General features: G+C 42.3%; 1 protein-coding gene across 1 annotated transcript in view; it reads right to left on the bottom strand.

The window, feature by feature from the left end:
• The window catches only part of ankar (ankyrin and armadillo repeat containing), a 255424-nt gene that overhangs the window by 163297 nt on the left and 77185 nt on the right, over window positions 1–14942 (bottom strand). The window contains exons 7-11 of the mRNA XM_068036280.1: window positions 13843–14044; window positions 11821–12033; window positions 10373–10431; window positions 8089–8236; window positions 4088–4338 (exon numbers count right to left, since the gene is read on the bottom strand). Of these exons, the coding sequence (XP_067892381.1) occupies window positions 4088–4338; window positions 8089–8236; window positions 10373–10431; window positions 11821–12033; window positions 13843–14044 (873 nt within the window). The remainder of the gene's footprint in view (window positions 1–4087; window positions 4339–8088; window positions 8237–10372; window positions 10432–11820; window positions 12034–13842; window positions 14045–14942) is intronic.

The following is a 14942-nucleotide window of genomic DNA, read 5'->3' as shown; positions in this document are numbered from 1 at the left end:
CCAACAGGTTTGTCAAACATGATTTCCCTTTCATAAATCCATGTTGACTCTGCCCAATCATATTATTATTTTCTTAGTGTCTAGTTATCACATCCTTTATAATAGATTCCAACATTTCCCTACTACTGACGTCAAACTAATAGGCCTGTAGTTCCCCATTTTCGCTCTCCCTCCTTTCTTAAATAGTAGGATTACATTTTTACTTGCTAGTCTGCAGAATTTTGAAAGATAACCACCAATGCATCCACTATCTCTATAGCCACCTCGTTCGACGTTCTGGGATGCAACTCATCTGGGTCAGTGAATTTATCAACCTTCAACCCAGTTAATTTTTCAAGTACTACTTCTTTATTTCACAAGTCCCTTGGTTCCCTAGTATTTCTGGTATATTATCTGTATCTTCCTCCGTTATGATAGACACAAAGTAATTGTTTAGTTTCTCCACCATTTCCCTATTCTCCATTATAAACTTTCCCATCTCTACCTGTAATGGACCCACATTTGTCCTCACTAATCTTTTCCTTTACACATCCCTAAAGAAACATTTTTAGTCCGCCTTATATTTCTCACTAGCTTGCATTCATATTCTCTTTTCCCTTTCTTTATCAGTTTCTTGGTCACCCTTTGCAGGATTCTAAATTGCCCCCAATCCTCGGGCATACCACATTTTGCTGGCGACCTGATAAGCCACTTCTTTTGATCTAATGCACTCTTAAACTTCTTTTGTTAGCCATGGTAGATTCATCTTTCATAAGGCAGAGGTAGATAGATTCTTAATAAGCTTTTCCTTATTTCCACCCAAACTGATTCCACATCACGATCTATTGCACCTATATCACTACTCACCACCACACTGATATCTTCCTTTATTAACAAAGCTACCCCACCTTCTTTTCCTTTTTGCCTATTTTTCCGGAATTTCGAATACCCTTGAATGTTGCGTTCCCAGTCTTGGTCACCCTGCAACCACGTCTCTGTAATAGTTATCAAGTCATATTCATTTATTTCTATTTGTGCCGTCAACTCATCTATCTTGTTACAAATGCTGCATGCAGTCAGATAAAGAGCCTTAAGCTTTGACTTTTTACCATTATTACTCAATTCTGGTTCTAATTTCTGCTGCACTCTTCTGCTTATATTTTCTGCCCCTTCCTGTCACACTTGGATTACCTTTCGCCTCTTCACTACCCTGCACCTCTGCTCCCTCGTTACTTTTTGATTTTTAAACTTCCCTTCAATTGAACCCTCCCCCCCCACTAATTAGTTTAAAGTTCTATCTACAACCCTAGTTATACGATTCACCAGGACACTGGTCCCAGCATGGTTCAAATGAAGCCTGTCCCAACGGAACAACTCTCTCCTTCCCCAGTACTGATGCCAGTGCCCCATGAATCGGAACCCATTTTTCCCACACCAATCTTTGAGCCACGCGTTTACCTCTCTAATCTTATTTACCCTCTGCCAATTTGAACATGGTTCAGGTAGTAATCCAGAGATTTTTACCTTTGAGGTTCTGCTATTTAATTTAGTCCCGAGCTGCTTATAGTCCCTCAGCAGAACCTCTTTCCTAGTCCTAACTATGTCGCTGATACCCACACGGACCACGACAACTGGATCCTTCCCCTCCCACTCCCAGTTCCTCTCCAGTCCAGACAGATGTCCTTAACCTGGGCACCAGGTAGGCAACACAGCCTTCGGGACTCCCTGTCTTTGCTGCAGAGATCAGTATCTATTCCCCTAACTATGCTATCGCCTATTACTACTACATTTTTCTTTTCTCCTCCCACTTGAATGGCACCCTGAACTACTCTGCTGTGTCAGTTTGCTCATCTTCCCTGCAGTCTGTGCCCTCGTCCACACCAGGAGCAAGAACCTTGTACCTATTGGATAAGGGCACTGGCTGAAGCTCTTCCAAAGCTAAATTCTGGATCCCCATACCAGCCTCACTCGCAGTCACACCCTCCTGTCCCTGACCACGGTCCAAATTTGATGTAATTAATCTAAGGGGTGTGACTGTCTCCTGAAACACAATGTCCAGGTAAATCTCCCCCTCCCTGATGTGTCACAGTGTCCGCAGCTCAGACTCCAGCTCATCAACTCGGAGCCAAAGGTCCTCCAGCAGCCAACACTTGCTGCAGATGTGGCCACCATGGATCACACCAGCATCCACCAGCTCCCACATACTACAGCTGCAACACATCGCCTGCCCAGCCATCTCTATTCTATTTAATTAATTAGTTTGGATGTCAAATATTTTAAAAGTGAATTTCTTAACTGTACTCTTCAGCTGCAATAATCTCTCTTGATTTAAACCACTTGGCCAATCAAAAGAGACTCGGAAGAGATACCCACCAATCACCTACCTGTTGGGTCTTTGTGTCTTAGAGGAATGCATATTTGTTGTGGACCATGTAATACTTCTTTAAATACTAACCATTGTCTACTGTCAAATCTTTTAGTGTATTTTCCCACTCTACCAAAGCCAGCTTGCCCCTCATACCTTCATAGCTTCCTTTGTTCAGATTTAAGACCCTAGTTTCAGAATGAACTATATCACTTTCAAATTTAATGTAAAATTCTATCATATTGTGGTCACCATTTCCCAAAGGCTCCTTTACAGCAAGGTTTTTAATTAGCCCTTTCTCATTACATAATACTAAATCTAAAATAGCCCAATCCCTAGTTGGTTCTTCAACATACCACTCCCGAAACCCATCTCATACACATTCCAGGAATTCATCCTCCACAGCATTAGTGCTGATTAGGTTTCCCAGTCTATATATAAATTGAAGTCACCCATTATTACTGTATTACCCATGTTACATGCACCTCTAATTTCCTGATTTATACCATGCCCAACATTATCACTACTGTTTGGTGCCCTATAAACAACTCCCACCAATGTTTGCTACCCCTTGCTGTTTCTTAGCTCCACCCAAATTGATTCTACATCTTGATCCTTCGATCTAAGATCTTCTCTCACTAATGTACTGATCTCGTCCCCTTATTAAGAGCGCTACCCCTTTTTGCCTATAATTCCAAAATGACGAATATCCTTGAATATTCAGTTCCAGTCTTGGTCACCCTGTAGCCACAACTCTGTAATAGCAATTAAATCATACCCATTTACCTCTAGATCATCTACCTTGTCAAGAATGCTGAGTGCATTACGTTTGTCTTGTTAACGTTATTCCGCAATCTGATCCTATTTGATTTTTGCCTTAACTTTGTCTGTCTTCTAATTTCTCTTCCTATTTTTCGACATCCTGTTACCAGTTTTGCTTCCTTCCAAACTTCCCTTCCTGCCACACTCAGATTGTCAATTCCCTTATTGCTACTTTGCTGTCTTGCCTTTTCCTCTCTCTAAATTATCATCCCTCACTTGATTCCTCAACCCTCTTGTTATACAACTATTTAGTTTAAAGCCCTCTCTACCCCTCTTGTTATACGACTCACAGAACAATGGTCCTGGCACTGTTCAGGTGAAGACTGTCCCAAAGGTAAAGGTCCCACTTTCCCCAGTACTGCTGCCAGTGCCCCATGAATCAAAACCCCTTTCTCCCATACCAATCTTTGAGCCACACACTTAACTGTAATCTTATTTACCCAATGCCAATTTGCTCATGGCTGAGGTAATCCAGAGATTACCACCTTTGAGGTTCTGCTTTTTAATTTAGCCCCTAGCTGCTCATACTCTCTATGCAGAACCTCTTTCCAAGTCCTATCTATGTCATTGGTACCCACGTGGACCATGACATTTGGATCCTCCCCTTCCCGCTGCAAGTTCCTCTCCAGCCCTGAGCAAATGTCCTGAACTCTGGCACTGGGAAAGCAACACAGCCTTTTGGACTTTCGCTCTTGGCTGCAGGAGCTGTGCCTATCCCTCTGACTATACTAACCCCTACTATCACTGCATTCCTATTTACTCCCCCCACTTGAATGGCTTCCTGTACCATGGTGCCATGGTCAGTTTGCTCATCCTCCCTGCAGCCCTTGCTCTCATTCTTACAAGCCAAAAGAACCTTAAACCTGTTGGACAGTTGGAAGGGCTAAGGCTCCTCTACTTCTTCCTTCTGGATCCCCTTACCTGCCTCACTCGCAGTCCCACCCTCCTGTCCCTGACCACTAACCAGATCAGAAGACGCTATCCTATGCAGTGTGACTGCCTTCTGGAACAAAGTGTCCAGGTAAATTTCCCTTTTCCTGATGCATCGCAGTGTTTGTAGCTCGGCCTCCAGCTCATCAACACTGAGCCGAAGCTCCTCAAGTCGTAGACACTTACTGCAGATGTGGTTGCTGTGGATCACACTGGCATTCACCAGCTCACACATGCTACAGCTGCAACACATCACCTGCACTGCAATCTTTATTGTGCTTTAATTAACTATTTGATTTATTTATTTAATTAAATTATTTAAAAATAATTTGATAATTAATGCCTCTACTCTTCAATTACTCACGTTACTAATTTAAACCTTTGTAATACTAATAATTCTTACCACTTATAAGGTAGTTACTTGAGCGTTATTTTTCAAAGAAAATTTTATGTTTTTCTAATTTTCCAGCTATTTAGACACAAAACCCAACAGCATTGGATGAACTGATCTATAGTTACTGAGTTTATCCTCCTTTCCCTTCTTGAACAAGGGAACTCTTCAGTTCCATTTTAAGGAGGATTAAAAATTGTTGGACAGAGGCTTTTTCTTTCTGACTTTCCTCAATAGCCAAGGTTGTATCCTATCAAGCCAAAAACAAAAAGTGCTGGAAATACTCAGAAGGTTTGGCAACATCTGTGGAGAGAGAAGCAAAGTTAACATTTCAGGTCTGTGACTTTTCATCAGAACTGGCAAAGGTTAGAAAAGAGTTAGGTTTTAAGCAAATGAAGGGGAAGGGGGTGGGGGAGAGAACAAAGGGGAAGTGTTTGATAGGGAAGGAGAGATTAAATAACAAAGCTGTCCTGGGACAAAGGCAAAGTGTGCGTTAATGCTTGTGATGAAAGATAAAGCATTAGTCCACAGATACTGTTAATAGCGGAACAATGAGCAGCTCTGACTACATGAAAAGCAGGCACAGTGTTAAAAAATAAAACACTAAAATAAGGCCAGTCACGCTCTGAAGTTATTGAACTCAATATTCAGTCTGTAGAGTGCCTATTCAAAAGATCAGGTGCTGCCCCTCGAGCTTGCGCTGATTTTCACTGGAACACTGCAGCAGGCCAAAGACAGAAATGTTGGCATGAGAGCAGTGGGAAGTGTTGAAATGGCAAGCAACCAGAAGCTCGGGGTCATGCTTTCAGACTGAGCAGAGGCGTTCAGCAAAGCGGTCACCCAATCTGCATTTGGTCTCCTCAATGTAGAGGAGACCACATTGTGAGCAGCGAATACAGTATACTAAATTGAAAGAAGTACAAGTAAATCGCTGCTTCACCTGAAAGGAGTGTTTGAGGCCTTGAATAGTGAGGAGAGAGGAGATAAAAGGGCAGGTATTACACCTCCTGCGATTGTATGGGAAGGTGCCGTGGAAGGGGTGAGGTGTCGGGGGTAATGGAGGAGTGTACCAGGGTATTGCGGAGGAATGATCCCTTCGGAATGCTGACAAGGGAGGGGAGGGGAAGATGCGTTTGGTGGTGGCATCACGCTGGAGGTGGCGGAAATGGCGGAGGATGATCCTCTTGATGTGGAGGCTGGTGGGATAGAAAGTAAGGACAAGGGGAACCCTGTCGCGGTTCTGGGAGGGAGTGAAAGGCGTGAAGGCAGAAGTGCAGGAAATGGGCCGTACACAGTTGAAGACCCTGTCAACCACAGTGGGAGGGAATCCTCGGTTGAGGAAAAAGGAAGACATATCAGAGGTGCTGTTGTGGAAGGTTGCATCATCAGAGCAGATGCGTCGGAGACAGAGAAACTGGGAGAAATAGAATGGAGTCCTCACAGGAGGCAGGATGTGAAGAAGTGTAGTCGAGGTAGCTGTGGGAGTCAGTGGGCTGATAATGAATATTAGTGTATCCTATCAAGGCCTGGTTACTTATCAATTCTGAATGGTGTGAATATTTTTCAAAACCAATTAATTTTCTCCAGTGATGTCCATCAATTGTCTCATATCCTCCCCTACTTTTCTTACTTGTACTACCATTTGTAAAAAAAATTGCAAATATTTATTTAATATTTAATATACCTTCCATACCTTTATTCTCCACAATTAAATTTCCTACATCATCCCTGAAAGGTCCTACCTTCTCTTGAACTATGCTTTTACTTTTTTATATGCTTATAAAGACCCTTAGTAGTTCCGAGTATTATCTACCAGTCTTTTCCATATTCACTTTTAGCCCTTCATATCTCCATTTTTACATCCCTACTTTCTATTTTACTCTTTAGTATTGCTCGCCTTAACTTTAACACCCTCCCTTTTAAAGTTTCATATTAGTTTTACTCTTTTCCATGGAAATCTGTACTTTGATGCAGCTCTTTTCACTTTATAGGAATATATTTATTTTGTAATCTATGCATCTCATATTTGAAGATTTCCCACTACTGATCTGTTTAAAATATTTTATTTAAAACATTCAGTCGCACTCTAGTTAAGGGGCATCTAATGTGCAAACAAACATTTAACTATAATTTTTTTTGCTTAATATGTTATTGCTATATCGTATTAACAATTTTTAAATGATGGGGCCAAATTTTCTGTTTTCACAAATCTGATTAAAAAGCACATGAGTAAAATTACAAATCATAATTACCTTTGGAAATCACTGGTCGGTAAATTGTTCCCACTCCTCACCACCACGCTCTCAGGCCGTTCGCTCCCCGCTTCCCCGCCGCTCCCCGCTTTCCCACCACCCTCCCCACCCCCCTCCCAGCCGCTACCTGTAGGCTGCGCCGCTTCCCTCCTCTCGGCCATTCTCTCCTACATTGCCCTGTCACCCCTTGCTACTTTGGGCGATGCGTGGAGAACGATCAAACGTGGGAGCGAATGGCTGAGGGGAGGGAGAAAGCAGGTTGCGGAGAGGGGGAGAACGGCCAGTGAGGTGGGAACTAGTAGCTGCGTTCTGGTGAAATCAGTCCTGGTCAGTCATATAAATGAATCACAATATCGAATTGGCAGCACATTTTATACTCTGACTGATTTTCTTTTCCATCAGTCGGGGTGCCAATTCACTATCTTCTGAAAAGTATCAGAACATGGAAATTCAATCATAAAATTCCTTTTGTATTTAATAGGATTACTGGAATATTAAATGGATCTGAGGATGACAGTTAATATCCTGAAACTACACAGTAGCATATTACTGGGCTTCCATCCAACTTAATGTAGGGTTAGTTTGCTAGAACGATCCAGCCATAAGCATTTCCTGTGATAAGCTGAGCAGCGCCATCTTTAATCCTGGCAGCTGAGCGTTGCAGACACTGAGGTCCCAGTTGAAGAGCCTGAATTTGCGCATATGCAAGTACTGCGCCACCTAGTGGTTGCGTTGTCAGCAAACACAGCCTTTTCTTAAACTTTGTTCACTGTAGGCGACTTTTCTCTCTTGGGGTTCATGTGTCTTCAATGGGTCTTCAGTTCTGTGAGAAAGAGATGAGCAGACAGGAGAGAGGTGTTCTTGGTCCAGGAGCAAACACCTTTCCGCCTTTCAAACAGTCTGTAGCAAGTTCAAATTCAAACAGCCAATTAGTCGTGTGACTAAACTGGCCTGACCAGGTCTTCTGTGTATCGAAGAAACAGGGACTGGGTCCTTTGTTCCAACACTGTCTGCTAGCAAGCAAATGTCTTTCCAGTCAGGAGCTTGGCCATTCCTTGTGATAGGCCCTCTTTTCTTCAAAGCCACAATTTTAAGTTTTAATATTCATGTGTCAAAATAATGTGTGCCTCAGTCTTGGCAGGTGGGGGCCTGCATGACAGTATACATTTTAGGACATTGTCATCAGGATCAGCTGTACTGCCTTTATTGTTGAATAGCCTGCCAACCTACAGGCCCTGAAAATCCATGGCTACTGCAGTATACTCTCACCATATTCTTGATAGAATATTTTACAGGTTGGAAGCTAAGCTATGATGCAAATATGCCATGTTCTTCCCTAGTTCTATTACTTCTGAGACCAAACAAGGTCATTGATGTATGAAGGATGGGGCGATGGACTCTTATTATCAGAATTTCTGCAACAAAAGTCTTCAAGTTCTTTGACAAAGAAATGGGAAGGTTTGATGAGGGTGCTGCAGTTGAAGCTTTGTATTTCAGCTTTCAAAAAGTTTGACAAGGTACCATGTAATAGACTTGTTAGCAAATCTAAAACCCATGGGACAGTGGCAGTGTGGATATTAAATTGGGTAAGGGACCGAAAGCAAACAGTAGTTGTGCATGGTTATTTTTTCAGACTGGAGAGAAGTATAGAATAGTGTTCCCCAGTGGGCAGTATTAGGACCACTTCTCTTTTTGATATCTATTTCTGACCAGGACTTGGATATACAGAGCATAATTTCTAAGTTTGCAGACTACACGAAACTTGGAAATATAGTAAACAATAACGGGGATAGTAACAGACTTCAGGAGGTCATAGACAGACTGGCAAAATGGGCAGACGCATGGCATGAATTGATACATTTTGGTAGGAAGAATGAGGCAAGGCAATATAAACTAAATTATTAGAGAAGTTAAGGATAGTATTGGATTAAAGGAGAGGCTTATAATGATGTGAAGAATAGTAGTAAGCCTAATGATTCGGAGAGTTTTAGAAGCCAGCAAAGGCAGCCAAAGAGTTGATAATAAGGGAAATAATAGAATGAGAGTAAACTAGCCAGGAAAATAAAAACAGATTGTAAAACATTTTTAAGTATATAAAAAGAGCAGCTAAAGTGAACTTAGAGGCAGAAACAGGAGAAATTATCATGGGGAATGAGCAAATGGCAGAGACATTGAACAAATATTTTGTGTCCGTCTTCACAATAGAAGACACAAATTACATGCCGGAAATAGAGGGTGAACAAGGGGCTAATAAAAGTGAGGAATTTAAAGTAATTAATATCAGCAGAGAAAAAGTATTAGAGAAACTTGAAGGACTAAAAGCTGAGAAATCCCAGGACCTGATGGCTTATATCCGAAGGTTCTAAAAGAGGTAACTGCAGAGATAGAGGATGCACTGGTTACGTTTTTGCAAAATTCCCTAGTTTCCAGAATAGTCCCAGCAGATTGGAAGTTAGCAAATGTAACACCGCTATTCAAGAAAGGAGGGATAGAGAAAATAGGGAACTATATAGGTCAGTCAACCTGACATCAGTCATCAGGAAAATGCTGGAATCTATTATTGAGGAAGTCTTAACAATGCATGTAGAAAATCATAGTGTGATCATACAGTCATCATTACTTTATTTACAATCTATATTAATGACTTAGACAAAGAGACCAAGTAATATATCCAAGTTTCCTGATGATACAAAGCTAGGTGGGAATGTAAGCTGTGAGGAGGACACAAAGAGCCTGCAAAGAGATATTGACAGTTTAAATGAGTGAGCAACAATGTATCAGATGGAGTATAATGTGGGGAAGTGTGAGGTTATTCACTTTGGTAATAAGAATAGAAAAGCAGAATTTTTAAAAAAGGCTCAAAGAGACTTGGGTATAATTGTACAGGAACGCAGAAAGTTAGCATGCAGGTACAGCAAGCAATTAGGAAGACAAATGGCATGTTGGTTTTTATTGCAAGGGGACTGGTGTACAAGAACAAGAAAGTCTTGCTACAATTGTATAGGCCTTTGGCGAGATCACACCTGGAGTACTGTGCACAGTTTTAGTCTCCACATCTAAGAAGGATATACTTGCCTTGGAGGCATTACAGCAAAGGTTCACTAGATCGGTTCTTGGCATGAGAGGGTTGTCCTATGATGAGATACTGAGTAAATTGGGCCTATACTCTCTGGAGTTTAGAAGAATGGGAAGTGATCTCATTGAAACATACAATATTCTGAACGGGCTAGACAGGGTAGACACTGAGAGGTTGTTTCCCCTGGCTGGAGAATCTAGAACACAGGGGCACAGCCTGAGGATAAGGGGTCAATCATTTAGGACCGAGATGAGGTGAAATTTCTTCACTCAGAGGGTTGTGAATCTTTGACTTTTCTACCCCAGAGGGTTGTGGATGGTCCATCATTGAGCATATTTAAGGTTGAGATAGATTTTTGGTCTCTCAGAGAACCAAGGGATATGGGGAGTGGGTGAGAAAGTAGAGTTGAGACAGAATATCAACCATGATTGTTTTGAAAGGTAGAGTGGACTCAAGGGGTCATATGGTCTACGCCTGCTCTTATTTCTTATGTTCATATGTCCTTATATGCAATTTTAAAGGGGATACAGGAACAGAGAGACCTGGGGTGTATGTACTCAAGTATTTGAAGTTAAGAATGTTGTATGGGATCTTTGGTTTTATTAGTAGATGCAGACTACAAAAGCAAGGAAGTTATGCTAAACCTTTATAAAAGACAGGTTAGGCTTCAGCTGGAGTACTGTGTTCAGTTCTGGGCACCACACATTTGGAAGGTGGTCAAGGCCTTAGAGAGGTTGCAGAAGAGATTTACTAGAATGGCACCAAGGATGAGGGACTTCAATTATGTGGAGAGACTTGATAAACTTGGATAGTTTTCCTTAGAACAGAAAAGGTTAAGGGGAGATTTGATGGAGGTGTTCAATATCATGAAGGGTTTTGAAAGAGTAAATAAGGAGCAACTGTTTCCAGTGGCAGAAGGGTCGAGAACACAGATTTAAGGTAATTGCTAAGATAACTGAAAGCAACACAATGTGTTGTTATGCTCTGAAATGCACTGCCTGAAAGGGTGGTGGAAGCAGTTTTAATAACTTTCAAAAAGTGAAGTAAATAAATACTTGAAGAGAAAAATTTACAGGATGATGGGGAAAGAGCAGGGGAGTCAGACTAATTGGATAACTCTCCCAAAGACCTGGCACTAGCATGATGGGGGGAATGGCCTCCTTCTGTGTTGCATCATTCTATGATTGACTGCAACCCAGTATGTAGCCAGTGTCAGTATGGCTGGTGAGACCAAGGTTACTGTCTGTCCTGGGGTGGGGTTGGAGACTTGCTGGGAGTCTAAGATGGGATCATTACCTGGAGTCCTAAAGATTTGGAAACAAACATTGATTTTATTCTTTTTTTTAAGTGCTCCCCTTTGGCTTGGGTTAAATAGGGGTTGCCCTAGATGAGCTCCCTGGTGGCTTAGGCACCTGCCTTTTGCAGGCAAATTGGTACATCTTCCTTTGATCCTGGAATATTTTTGTTGATTGATTTGCAGAGCTACATCATCCAGGCTCACATGTAAAGAGTGGTCATTTGGACAAGGTACTGGAGGATGCCTGACACCTGTCGAGGTGTACCCTTGAAGGAGATAATGCTTTAAGGAGAGAATCAGGAGGTGGAAATGTAGGTAAAAATGTTAGAGAAAAGCTCCTCGGTTCTATGCAAAGCACTCAGTTCCTTGACAGTAATGTCAAAACAAACCACCATTTTTCTTTTTACCCATATCACAGAATCACAGAATTGTTACTGCGCAGAAGGAGGACATTTGGCCCATCGTGTCTGCACTGACTCTCCGAAAGAGCAATTCACTTAGTGCCATTCCCCCGCCTTCTCCCCATAACCCTGCACATTCTTCCTTTTCATAGAACAGTCTAATTCCCTTTTGAATGCTTCAGTTGAATCTGTCTCCACCACACTCTCAACACTTTCTCAAAAAGACTTCTTTTTAAGTTAATGAAAATTCAATTACATCATTAGGAAATATGAACTTTATGAATTCTGAGTCAAAAGCAACAGATACCTGCCTTTGAGGAGTTTCCAGACTTGTAGCTCTGGGATATTCTGCTTAATTATGTACTTGAGGATTTCTGTGTGGGAGTACAGTGCTGCTAAATGAACAATATTGTTCCTTTCACTGTCAATCTTTGTTAAGTTGGCTCCAAGAGATAATAGGTATTGAAAAGCATCAAATGCACCAGCCATCGCAGCAAGCAATAGTGGAGTTGAGCGATATCTAAACCAAAAGAAAAATCAGAATGTCTTCACAAACTACCAGCAATAAAATGACAGAACTTATTTTGGGGGAAATATTTACACAGTGGTGCAGTGGTTAGCACTGCAGCCTCACAGCTCCAGCGACCCAGGTTCGGTTCTGGGTACTGCCTGTGTGGAGTTTGCAAGTACTCCCTGTGACCGCGTGGGTTACCGGGTGCTCTGGTTTCCTCCCACAGCCAAAGACTTGCAGGTTGATAGGTAAATTGCCCCTAGTGTAGGTAGGTGGTAGGAGAATTGTGGGGATGTGGTAGGGAATATGGGATTATTTTTTTATTTTATTTTTTATTTAGAGATACAGCACTGAAACAGGTCCTTCGGCCCACCAAGTCTGTGCCGACCAACAACCACCCATTTATACTAACACTACAGTAATCCCATATTCCCTACCACCTACCTACACTAAGGGCAATTTACAATAGCCAATTTACCTATCAACCTGCAAGTCTTTGGCTGTGGGAGGAAACCGGAGCACCCGGTGAAAACCCACGCGGTCACAGGGAGAACTTGAAAACTCCGCACAGGCAGTGCCCAGAATCGAACCCGGGTCCCTGGAGCTGTGAGGCTGCAGTACTAGCCACTGCACCGCCAATGTAGGGTTAGTATAAATGGGTGGTTGATGGTTGGCACAGACTCGGTAGGCCGAAGGGCCTGTTTCAGTGCTGTATCTCTCTATGACTCTATAACTTCCTTAACACCACACATGGCTTTCTGGGCAAAGGGTGGTTGGGGCGGGGGGGGGGGGGGGGGTTGCTGATGGGGGGGAAGAGAGCTTACAATCCAGCTTTCATTTTGAAACTAGGTATCCAGTTAGAAAGTTTTGCTAAATTTCACAACTGCTGTTCATTACACTAACCCAAACATGTCGTTAACCTTATGCAATCTTGACCCTGAAATGAGCTTCTAAACACATATCCACCCAACTCCATCACCAAGACAGCCTACTTCCACCTCCGTAACACTGCTTAACTCCGCCCCGCTTCAGGTCATCTGCTGCTGAAATCCGAATCCATCCCTTTGTTCATCTGGGCTTGACTATTCCAAAGCACTCCTGGTTGGCCTCCAATCTTCCATGTGCCATAAACTTGGGCTCATCCAAAACTCTGTATCCTAACCCACACCAACTCCCTTTCACTCATCACCTCGAGCTCGCTGCCCTACATTGAGGCATTACCCCACCCAGGAGCCAATTTTTAAATTCTCATCCTTGTTTTGAAATCCTTCCATGGCCTTGCCCCTCCCTACCTTTATAATGTCCTCCAGCTCTACAACCCTCAGATCTCTGCTTCCAATTCTGGCCTCTTGCGCATCCCCGATTCTAATCGCTCCAACTTTGGCGGCCGCGCATTCAGCTACCTAGGCCCTAAGCTCTGGAATTCCCTCCCTAAATCTCTCCACCTCACTTTCCTCCTTTAAGATGCCCCTTAAAATTTACCTCTTTGACCAAGCTTTTGGTCATCTGTGCTAATATGTGCTTATGTGGTTAATGTCAAATTTTCTTTGTTCATTCTCCTGTGAAGAGCCTTGGAACGTTCTACAATTTTAAATGCATGATATCAATGCAAGATGTTGTTGTTGCTAGTAAAAATTATGAACTGCCCCTCAAAGAAAAACAATACCATATATTTTAAAAATATACCATGGAACACAATATTAGAATTTTATGGAATTTTCACTATTAACAATGTAAATATATAAAAGTACATGCAGTAGCTGTAGTATTTTTATTATTTATTACTTGACCATGAGAGGTAGATTATTGAACACTTACTCAGCTGAAGTCTCTAACTCTAAAAAACTGGGATCCTTTCTATACAGAGCCCTAATGCAGGAAACATTGTCATAGAATGCAGCAAAGTGCATAGCTGTCCAGCCTCGTTGATCAACCTTTGTATGATCCGCTCGCAGGGCTAGGAGACAGGTCAGTACACCAAGTGACCCACATTTTGCTGCCATATGTAAACCAGTTGGACCTACAAGCAAAGCAATTACAAGCTAAAGTTAGAAAGAAGTTCTGGTATTGTATTAGTTAGATCACAACAGAGTTGAAGATTTTCAAGAGGTATTTGATAAGGTGCCCCACAAGAGGTTGTTACACAAGATTACAACTCATGGGATTGCGGTAATAAGTTGATTTGGACTGAGGATTGGTTAATGGACAGAAAACAGATTAGAAATAAACGGGTCATTTTCGAGTTGGCAGGAGGAAGCAGGTACGATAGCGACGTTTAAGAGGCATCTTGACAAATACATAAATAGGATGAGAATAGAGGGATACAGACCCCGGAAGTGCAGAAGGTTTTAGTTTAGACAGGCATCAAAATTGGTGCAGGCTTGGAGGGCCAAATGGCCTGTTCCTGTGCTGTACTATTCTTTGTTCTTCTTTGTTCTTTGTAACTAGTGGGGTGCCACAGGATCAGTGCTTGGGCCTCAGCTATTTACAATCTATAACAATGACTTAGGTGAGGGGATCAAGTTTAATGCATCCAAGTTTAACTAACTTGCTGTAGTTTTTTGAAGAGGTAACAGAAAGGGTTGATGAGGGCAATGCAGTTGATGTGGTGTACATGGAATTTCAAAAGGCATTTCATACAGTGCCACACAACAGACTTGTGAGCAAAGTTACAGCTCATGGAATAAAAGGGACGGTAGCAACATGGATACGGAATTGGCTGAGTGACAGGAAACAAAGGTAGTGGTTAATGGATGTTTTTTGGGCTGGAGGAAGGTTTGTAGTGGAGTTCCCCAGGGTTCAGTGGTAGGACCCTTCTAAAGGATGTGCAGGAGCAGAGTGACCTGGGTGTATATGTGCATAAGTCATAGAAGGGCGGCACAGTGGCGCAGTGGTTAGCACCGCAGCCTCACAGCTCC

This window comes from Heterodontus francisci, chromosome 7 (genome assembly GCF_036365525.1).
Source record: "Heterodontus francisci isolate sHetFra1 chromosome 7, sHetFra1.hap1, whole genome shotgun sequence".
Classification (NCBI taxonomy): Eukaryota; Metazoa; Chordata; class Chondrichthyes; order Heterodontiformes; family Heterodontidae; genus Heterodontus; species Heterodontus francisci.
The sequence above is the reverse complement of the archived record's forward strand: the minus strand, read 5'-3'. Positions and strand labels throughout refer to the sequence as shown.